The following is a 9,796-nucleotide window of genomic DNA, read 5'->3' as shown; positions in this document are numbered from 1 at the left end:
ACACCCATTTACAAAAAGTATGTTGCGTTTCATTTTTTTTTTTTTTAAACACACATTCAAATTTGCCGTAGGAACAGAACTGCTCCCATGAACTGAGGACCACCTGTATTGTACTGTCTGCCAATGAGGTTGTCCAGTAGGGTGCAGTATTTTACTACACTAGTTCATGAAGATTACGGTACTGCCAACATCATTTGAACATTGAAAACAGGAATTACTCCCAAGGTATTAATTTAAACCATAGACGAGGTGTGTCAGAAAATTTCCTCGACTGGTGTCACAAGCCCAAACTTAAAACAAATTTTGCCCTACGAAGTAATCCTCGGAGTGGTCCATGCATTTTTGAAAGGATTCTCCTCACACGGATCCAAATCAGGTGAGCGGGGATGCTTTTTGGCACGGCAGTGTTCTTCTTTGCCAGGAAGTGTCAGATGCTCAGCATAGTGTAAGCAGATGCCTTGTCATGGTGAAGCAGTCACAAGTTGTCGTTTCACAACCTCGGCTTCTTCCCAAACACTGAACAAAGCTTGTATACGTGCTGGATGACGATAAACTTGTGGTTGGCAGTCTGAGTCGAAAATATATTTTTTGTGACACCGGTCTCCTCGAACATTTGTGACACACCTTGTATTATGTTATGATAATGTTTGGTTTATTTTTCAAATGATGATGACACACACACTCTCGCCTTGTTAAAGTGAGTTAGCAAGAGAGAATAATACTATAAAAGAGTCACGTAGCTGAGTTCAAATCTGGACTCCTTAAAGGGCAAATGATTGATTTTGTTCCAACGAGTGGAGGTGCTTTCATCATATTTTGAGGCATCCTTGATCACAAGACACAACTCAACGTGGTTCTATTTACAGTCAACATGCACTTGTTTTACTTGAGTATCAAACTCAAGGCCTGGGCCAGCTGTAGACCCTTCAAAAAGTATCCTTTATAATGAATGTATACTGAAGACATTCGGGTTTCAAATCTTGCAATAACTGCGTTGAGGCCTGCGCCCCACTGACTTCACCAGACTGACGCATTCTTAATTCGAAATGCTTTTCCAGGCCTTCGCTGCGGCCTCTTTCAGTTCTTGTTTGTTTCTGGTTGTTTCTCTCGTCAGTCTCCTCTTCATGCATGCGCTATTGGGTTCAGGTCGAGTGATTTACTTGTGCCAGTCTTAAGACTTTCCACTTTTTCCACCTGATGTACTCCTTTGTTTTGGGTCATAAACATGAGCATTTTCTTCCTAAAGGCAGAATTTTTGATACAGCTCTTGAGTGCAGGCCTATCTAATGAATTGGTAATGTCCAAATTATGAGAAATGTTTCTCCAGCACTTTGACAGCGTGATGTTTATCTCAGTAATGGTGCTATGGTTAAAAACAGGAAGCAGGGAAGTGATCAATCATCACGCACGGCATCCACCTCCGGTGTTTGGACTGACGCAACGCCCGGCGACACGCTGACGGCGCCTTTGAGCTCGGCCTCGTGCTCTCTGGCTTTGGCCCTCAGTTTGGCGATGCTGCTGGAGCGGAGCTGCTCCGAGCTCTGACCCGCCGCCGCAGCACCGGCGGCTTTTGTCCACGGGTAGTTGTCGTCGTCTTCCTGAGCTCGCGGCCAGTGCTCACTGTCAGAAGAGTCCATGCGATGTTTTAAATGATGGATTGTTTTATCTGGGACGTCTCCGCATTCCGCTTTGGGATGGGGCCCAGCACGCTTGCCCTGAAGTTTCAGCTGACGCCTCATCTTGGCACGCCGGTTTTGGAACCAAACCTTCAGACACATTCAGAAAATAAAGATACAGCTCAATAAATTAGAATATAGAGTCATCGAAATGTTGCCAAGTAAGTAAAAATATATTACAGGATTTCAATTCCAGAAGTGAAACTCCAATTACACAAAAGGATTAAAAAATGTTTTATAGACGGCTAATTTCTACTCCTAGAACTATTTTAAAAAATGTGATTGTTTCTTGAGTAGCACTGCAATGCCCATACAGTATTTTGTTTTTGTTAGCTTCTACTTGTAACTAATGAGAAAAAAAAATCACTAGTTTTCTGAACCTATATGCGTTTTATAGTTGAGATGTAAATGTAAAAACTAAGACAATATGTATACAATTTACTGTAAAAAAAAAAAAAAAGTCAAACTTCACCTGTTCCATTTTCAGGAATAGATAAATTGCTTGAGCTCCATATTAGTCTTGGCTAGTGTGAGTTAGCAGGTGTGTAATCTTACACATCAATCTCGATGTGAGCTTGACACTGACAGTATGTCAAGACATTGTTTTTTTTAAATAATGTACATTTATTGTTTCCATGCAAACTATGTTTTCCATAGGCCATTCTTTGTGTATTTTTCTCTTCAGACTACACCATTACACTAAGTTTTCATTTAATTATTTAAGACATGATGACCGTGGGAGCTCTGAATTTTTTTTTTTTGGTTCTAAATAAAAAAAAAAAAAGTTTATTGCAAAAAAAAAATAATAATAATAAATAAATAAAAATAAAGCTACATTTTGTATATCTGAAAAATAGTTTCATAAACATATAAAGATATTTTAACAAATTTAAGATTTGGAGTTTGTACTTTTTAAAATGTTTTTGGGGTTTTTTTGAACGCCAATATTTTCACTTTTACTGAAAATTAATATCGGCTCGAGATATCCGTGATTGGGCTCTTTGAAAAAACAAAAAATAAAACATGTCTATCTGTAGTCACGATAGCAGCTTTACCCCCACCAAAAGATTTACAAAAAAAAAAAGTACATTCCTGTTGTAGTAAAAAAAAAAAAAAAGTCAAACTTCACCTGTTCCATTTTCAGGAATAGATAAATATTCAGAAAGTCTACAAAACTACACAAAATTTCAACAAACTATTGTCATACTTACCATTAGTTTCCACTCAGCTCAACTTGATTTACGCTTCCACAACAGCCGCGGCGGTAACAAAGAGCTTTGCAGAACTAACCATTTTGACGCCGAAGTACTACTTTTGCCACCTGTTTTTCATTGTATTTCTTTCTTAACCTTAAAAAAAAAAAAAAAAAAAAACTCACAAGTGTCATCAAACGGCACTGTCGCGATCAATCCAAGCACGCTAAATAAACAAAAAGGACCGCAGAGCTTGAAATGAATCATGTTGCAGCTGCTTGAGCTCCATATTAGTCTTGGCTAGTGTGAGTTAGCAGGTGTGTAATCTTACACATCAATCTCGATGTGAGCTTGACACTGACAGTATGTCAAGACATTGTTTTTTTTAAATAATGTACATTTATTGTTTCCATGCAAACTATGTTTTCCATAGGCCATTCTTTGTGTATTTTTCTCTTCAGACTACACCATTACACTAAGTTTTCATTTAATTATTTAAGACATGATGACCGTGGGAGCTCTGAATTTTTTTTTTTTGGTTCTAAATACAAAAAAAAAAAAGTTTATTGCAAAAAAAAAAAATAATAATAAATAAATAAAAATAAAGCTACATTTTGTATATCTGAAAAATAGTTTCATAAACATATAAAGATATTTTAACAAATTTAAGATTTGGAGTTTGTACTTTTTAAAATGTTTTTGGGGTTTTTTTGAACGCCAATATTTTCACTTTTACTGAAAATTAATATCGGCTCGAGATATCCGTGATTGGGCTCTTTGAAAAAACAAAAAATAAAACATGTCTATCTGTAGTCACGATAGCAGCTTTACCCCCACCAAAAGATTTACAAAAAAAAAAAGTACATTCCTGTTGTAGTTTGACATCTTTCATGGAGCAGGACATTTTTTTTTTTCTGCTAAATTCATGAAACAGGAGGTTTTGGGACTCCGTAGGGATCAGCAAGCAAACAGTCCAGCCGTTTGGGTGAAAATACTGTTTGTTAAAAAATACACGCGAAGAGGACTTTGAAAAAGTAATCGCACATTGATTGGCTATATTGCGAAAAAACAACAACAAAAAATCGCAATAAATTATTACTTTTAAAATCGTTCAGCCCTAAAACTTAATGATGCCATGGCATGAAGTAGGAAGCGAACGCAGGCTGACCTGCACTCTGGCTTCAATGAGGTCCAGTCTGAGGGCCAAGGCCTCCCTCATGAACACGTCGGGGTAGTGGGTGCTCTCGAAGGCCTTCTCCAGCTGCTCTAGCTGCCAGCTGCTGTAGTTGGCGCGGGCGCGACGCTGCTTCACTGGTCTCTGTTCGTCTGGGGAGGGGGGGAAAAAAATGGCACAGAAGCAAATGAATGGAGTCGCCAACGGGCGACAAGGAGCTAATGGCTCTAGACTGGCTAATTAGCATTGCCATCATTAGGTCTGCTTCGGCACGGCTTCATAATTGATTGTTCGTCACGAGCCATTAGCCGGTCTTTTGTCAACATTTACACGCGAAGCTCACGTCTTATTGACAATCTAGTACAATTTGACATTCACTAGAGCGTTGGGACTCAAACTTTTTGGATTCAGGGAGCACCATAGAGAAGTCCGCCACATGATTGTCACACACGGCAGTTCAACAATTACCATGTGCGACCCTAAAGGCCCAAAAAATTAAAAAGCAGGGCCCGACTGATATGTATTTGTTGATTCCGATATTTGGCGGAATAAAATTCTGATAACCGATTAATAGGTCGATTTTTACCCCCCTATTTTTTTTTAAATAAATAAAATAACTTTTTTTTTTTGGTTCGTTAATGCTCACCACACTAAGAATATGAATTACAGACAAAAGATTTGACTAATGATTCAAGCAGTTGGGGGGGGGTGTTTGTATGTGATGTGTATAAAAAAAAAAAAATTTAAAAAGTGAAAATCAAAAATCAGAAAGAAAATTGGTGATCTTTGCCGATTTTAAAAGAGCAAATATTGGCCAATGAAATTAATCTGTTAGGCCCATTTAAAAGGTTGCACATTTTTGCATTAAAATCATCTTTATTGCGAATTCACAATTTTAATTTGATTGTAAATTCTTGTATTTTTTAGAGGAAAAAAAAGTAACAAAAGAAATACAAGGAATTTTTCCCCCCAATTTTAACCTTGCTAATATCGCCCAATTAAATTAATTCAGCCAATTAAAAGGTTGTATAGTTTTGTATGAAATTTATTTTCACACAAACTTTTTTTATTTTTGGTCAGAGACATATTAATTTAGGAGGCCCCCAAGCTACTCAGGGGCCCCAGGTAGAAAACCACTGCTCCATGAAGCATATACGTGGTACCGGTTGGACTCACCCACGCCATCCACCAGCGGACCCATGCCGATGGCCTGCGTGGCCAGCAACAGCGCCTCCTTGCATGGCTCCGGTTGCAGGTAACTCCTCAGCGACTCGTAGCTGATGTAGGGCCCCGCCGGGATGAGGATCTGCCGGGCCGGGAAGGTGGGGAAAAACGGGGCTGCGGGTGAATGGAAAACCGCAGGGAGGAGAGCAGAGACCAGTTGCCCGGGCCCAAACATAGCCGAGGGGATCCAGTTGCGGGTGTGAGTCCTACGCAGAACGCATCCCAGTGGAGGAACGATCTCGCTGCTGGTTTATCAGCTGGTTTCTTTTGTGTTCAGGGAAGAGGTAAGGTAAAAGGTAAAAGTGGTTTCAGGTGGTCCCGCCCTCTCGACTCCAATCCCCTTCCCAGTCACATGACCTCCTCTCAAATCTAACCCCGTCTCTCATCAGATCGTCAGTGTCGCGTTCACTCGGCCGGGGCGGGAAAAGACGCTCTTCGTGATCCAACGTGTCGCAACATCTTTTGCCGTCTGAGGTTTCAATCAGTCCCATGGACAGAAATTCAATCGAGAGGCCGTCTGCTCAAACATGAAAAATACTCGCCGGTCTTATCTCTGCAGAGTCGTCAAACGAGATCCGAAAAGGCGGCGGCTTCCAGAATAAACAAGCGCCTGCTAACCGACAACTCGGGAGTGACGACGCTTTACCAGGAGCAGCTTTGGTGTTGATGTGCAACGACTCATGTCACGTCTACTTTTTAGGAGAAGTCTGAAGCAGGATACACACTTATTCGTAATTGGGCTGAATTTGAATTTTTATTTTTTTAAACACATTTGCAATCCAAGGCAGAGAAAGGGCCAATTGTCGGATTTTTCCAAAATATCAGGGATGGGTTGAGTACGGATATCAGGGATTGGTATTGGCTAATCCGGAGGATGCTGATACCAGCCACCGATACTTAAAACAAACAAAAAAAATTGACATCGACTAAGTGCTCCCGGGTAGTAGTTGACACTGTACTACAGCAGTTGGACATATCGGCGAATCATCCTGATCAAAAGAGGTATTGGAACTTGGTACCGGTGGGTATACAAAGAGTGAATTCTCATATTTGTATCTGTCTGAAAAATAGCGGTATGGAGCATCCCAACAAAAGATGGTGCGAAACAAATATTCTGTGGTGTGGGTTGTGTTCGAAGTGATTTTTCTTCCTTGATCTGCTCATCTGGGCTAACAATCGTCAATGTGAAACAAGTTTAAGACTTAAGGTCGCGGATACTTATGAGAGATCAAAACAATAGCCAATGACTAAGTGTGGTACTGATAATCGGGACAAATTGGAGCTTTTTTTACCACCTTCCCGAAAAAGGACAGAAAAGGGTTATCGGATGTCTTGGAAAAAATAATCATGAGCGATTATTTTGTGCTGTGTTGAGTGATTTTTATTTTCTCTTCTCGTTCTCCTCAGAAAACGGTGATGAATGTGTTTTAATAGTTATTTCTTTTCCCCGATCTGCTCCGATAATCGTACATGTTAAACCTGGTGAATATTTCCAATTATAAACCCTTCTGCTCGACAAGGTTCTCCAAACTGGTTTTACCAACAAAGACAGCAAGCTAGTAGCCAGTGTGAAAGGGGGCATGGATGCGATGTAACGATTCCATGAAAAACGCCTGGTCTGTGGACACCGGCTATCAAAGTTTATCGTTGAATTCCTCTCATCCAGCGTGCGTGACGACTGCGGCGGCGACATGTCGTCATTAACCGAAGGTTACCAAACACGCTTAAAGCCCCCCTCAACACATTTGATACAGATTATTAACACTCTGCTTACGCGAACGCGCCAGCTGTAGACTCGGCGTTGACGGATCGCTGACGAGACCATTTGCCGCCGCGAATTAAAACGCAGGTGTGCGTCGATTTAATCTCATCGTCCGCAAACTACGAAAACGCGGCCGGCCTGTCAGCGTTTCATCGACGGTAACGCTCGGGTTAGCTTTGATCAGCCCGATAGGTCGGCAAAAAGAGACAACCAGTCAGAGCGCGGGGATGAGTCACAAGGTGGTCATTCCTCGGCCCCTCACCTGTGGCCCTTTCATCTGCACCTGTTCAAACACCGATTTAACGCCTTGGCGGAGGCGGATTAGGCTTTCCGCAATGCTCTCACTCCACTTTCAAGGATCAACCGCACCGTAGCTTAGGAAGACCCCCGATCGGTTTTTCAACGGTAATTTGACACAAGATGGCCCAGTTAGCGAGTTTTAAGTTGTCGACCAGCCACAGTTTCCAACCAATCTTTCTCAAATGCACGAGGAACTGGATCCTACTCGTACTGCTTAAGGCAAATGCTGTTTACGTGTAGTTTGTAAATTATGTACAATCTGTTCATAAAGTCCCCCCACCTCCCCCAAGAAAACACGCAATAATGGACAGCAACATTCCTAAAGAATCATTCAATCAATGCTAACACATTATCTGTGCTACAGCCTGTATGTCTTTTTAGCATTCAAATGTGTGCAAACGGCAAAGGAAGTGTGCAGTGTTTGTGTGTGTGTGTGTGTGTGTGTTTGCACAGTGATTCAACATTTGTCTAATGAATTACAGCCAAATGAAGGCAGTCAGCCTCAGTCGGATGAGTATGAAAATGTGACATGTCATTAACAGCGCCCGGCTTCACTTAGGCTCTCATTAGACGTTGATCTTATCCATCCCGAAAATTACATTCCATTGACGATTCTTAATTGATGATTACCATTCATCGCCGCACGACATTTAGCACAACTGCCGCTTTTTTTTTTTTTTTTCACGGCTCAAATGGTCGGGAGAGCAAATCGTAATGTTGGCAAAGTCCTTCATGTCAGATCTTATCCCGTCACGGCTCGGGTGTCATGTGATTGTTGATCCACGTCACTGCTGCCCGACATTTTAAGAGACCGAGGTGGCAAAAGCTTGTTATCATTTAGATGGGCAAAAAATGTGTGGAGAAATCATTTGTATGGCGAACAAACTAACGCTGAAGCATCAGGCTTTTTTTGGGTTAGTTCAACACCGAATATTTAGTTAATCTGGCCTCCAAAACATTTTTTTTTGAACTGCATAGTTTTTTTTGAACTGCATTAACATAATTTCACCACTATCACCTTTTCAATCACTTATTAAATTAACATAATTAAGCATTAACAATTTAATTGTCAATGTCCAATGACAACCATCTATGTCCTATTTTTTTTTTTTTTTGTGAAAGCAAAGCTGAAGAAAAAAAAAGTTTTTTGTTTTGTACGTACATGTTTAGCGACTGTATTTTCACTTCTTTCAGGTCTTATGACAGTTAATTTATTTGACTTAATACTCATAATTTACAGAAATTAGCATATCTTTACTGTCCAGTGAAAAGCACATAAATCCAACTTTTGCGTTTTATATGCAGAACTGGACAAAAATGTGGCTTTTTAAGGGGAGGGGGTTAAATTGTTTCCATTGCCACTTTTTTTTTTCAGGAAAGCAGGAAAATTTAACATAGTTTCAAGGTCCAATAAATTTGGACTTTTTATTCCTCCCCTTTTATCAAAAACAACAAAAATGACAATTTTTTGTGAGGATAAAAATGGCAAACAATGAATGCCCGTCATTGAACAATGAGGATGTTTACAGTTAGAAATCCATAAAATTGCAATAACATGCATTTTGCAATGTTGAAACCCCAACGAAAATGAAAATAATGTGAATATTAATAATGAAAATGTGAATTGGCATTCACCCTCCTCCATGGTTTAGCAGTTTTTTTGTTTGAGTATATTGTCACCATGAGCTACCTTGCAACACAACTGATCGAAGTCAATAGCCAGTGGCAGTCCGAGCTCGACGAGCGTCCTTTGGCCACCCTGCTGCACCATAACCTATCGTTGTTATTAAACCTGCACCCCTTTGCTCTGTTTGCCTCTTTCTCCATATTATCTTTCAGAATTGAGCGCCTGATGGCTTTGACCTTCTCCTGACTGACCACTTTCCCAACTATCAACTGCCCGGCCACCATCTTGCCTTGCATCTCTGACAAAGGACGATTCCACAAACGGCACAAATTCCCTACACAAAGGCCAATCAGTTACACGTGACGATGCCAAGAGAAACCCGCTTCACAAAAATACTTTTGTGGCAGCGGACAGAAATGCCAGCCTGTGCAGCCGCACGCATTGCACATGCCAGACACTGCCGCTGCCGATACCCATCCATTTCGAGACTGGATGTTTCCGAATGGCTACCTGCCCATTTCCATTGGAGAAGTGCTTTGGAAAAAAACTTTTGCTGTCATTAGGCACTAGCGAATGAGACGTAGCCATTGACAGATTGCTAAATGTCTTTCCTTGCGATGAGTTAAGCTTTGGAGTTTGCTTCCAATGAATGAGCACAAGCTCAAACAAGTCAATTCTAAGTTTACCTCGAAAGATGTCTCACCGGTGGTTGTCTAAAACCCCACAAAAAAAAAAAAAAAAAAACACTCATTGTCTCGCTGCGAATAACACGAGCTGATCTCCGCGGTTAGCGTGTCATCCGGACGAACTAAAGAACCATCAGAGAGGTGCGCGAGGCCC

General features: G+C 40.8%; 1 protein-coding gene across 1 annotated transcript; it reads right to left on the bottom strand.

Annotated features, from left to right (window-relative positions):
- Positions 1-503: 503 nt before the first annotated feature.
- Positions 504-8,696, bottom strand: LOC109513782 (paired mesoderm homeobox protein 2). Its single transcript, XM_019866439.1, has 3 exons — positions 5,220-8,696; positions 4,038-4,195; positions 504-1,766 (listed from the first exon to the last, which is right to left on the bottom strand). Exons 1-3 carry the CDS (start codon positions 5,440-5,442, stop codon positions 1,395-1,397), a joined length of 753 nt encoding a protein of 250 aa, XP_019721998.1. The 5' UTR covers positions 5,443-8,696; the 3' UTR covers positions 504-1,394.
- Positions 8,697-9,796: the final 1,100 nt, after the last annotated feature.

Source organism: Hippocampus comes, unplaced genomic scaffold, assembly GCF_001891065.2.
Source record: "Hippocampus comes isolate QL1 unplaced genomic scaffold, H_comes_QL1_v1.1 scaffold99, whole genome shotgun sequence".
NCBI classification, from domain to species: Eukaryota; Metazoa; Chordata; class Actinopteri; order Syngnathiformes; family Syngnathidae; genus Hippocampus; species Hippocampus comes.
Note: the sequence above shows the minus strand (reverse complement) of the source record. Positions and strands in the feature narration are given on the sequence as shown.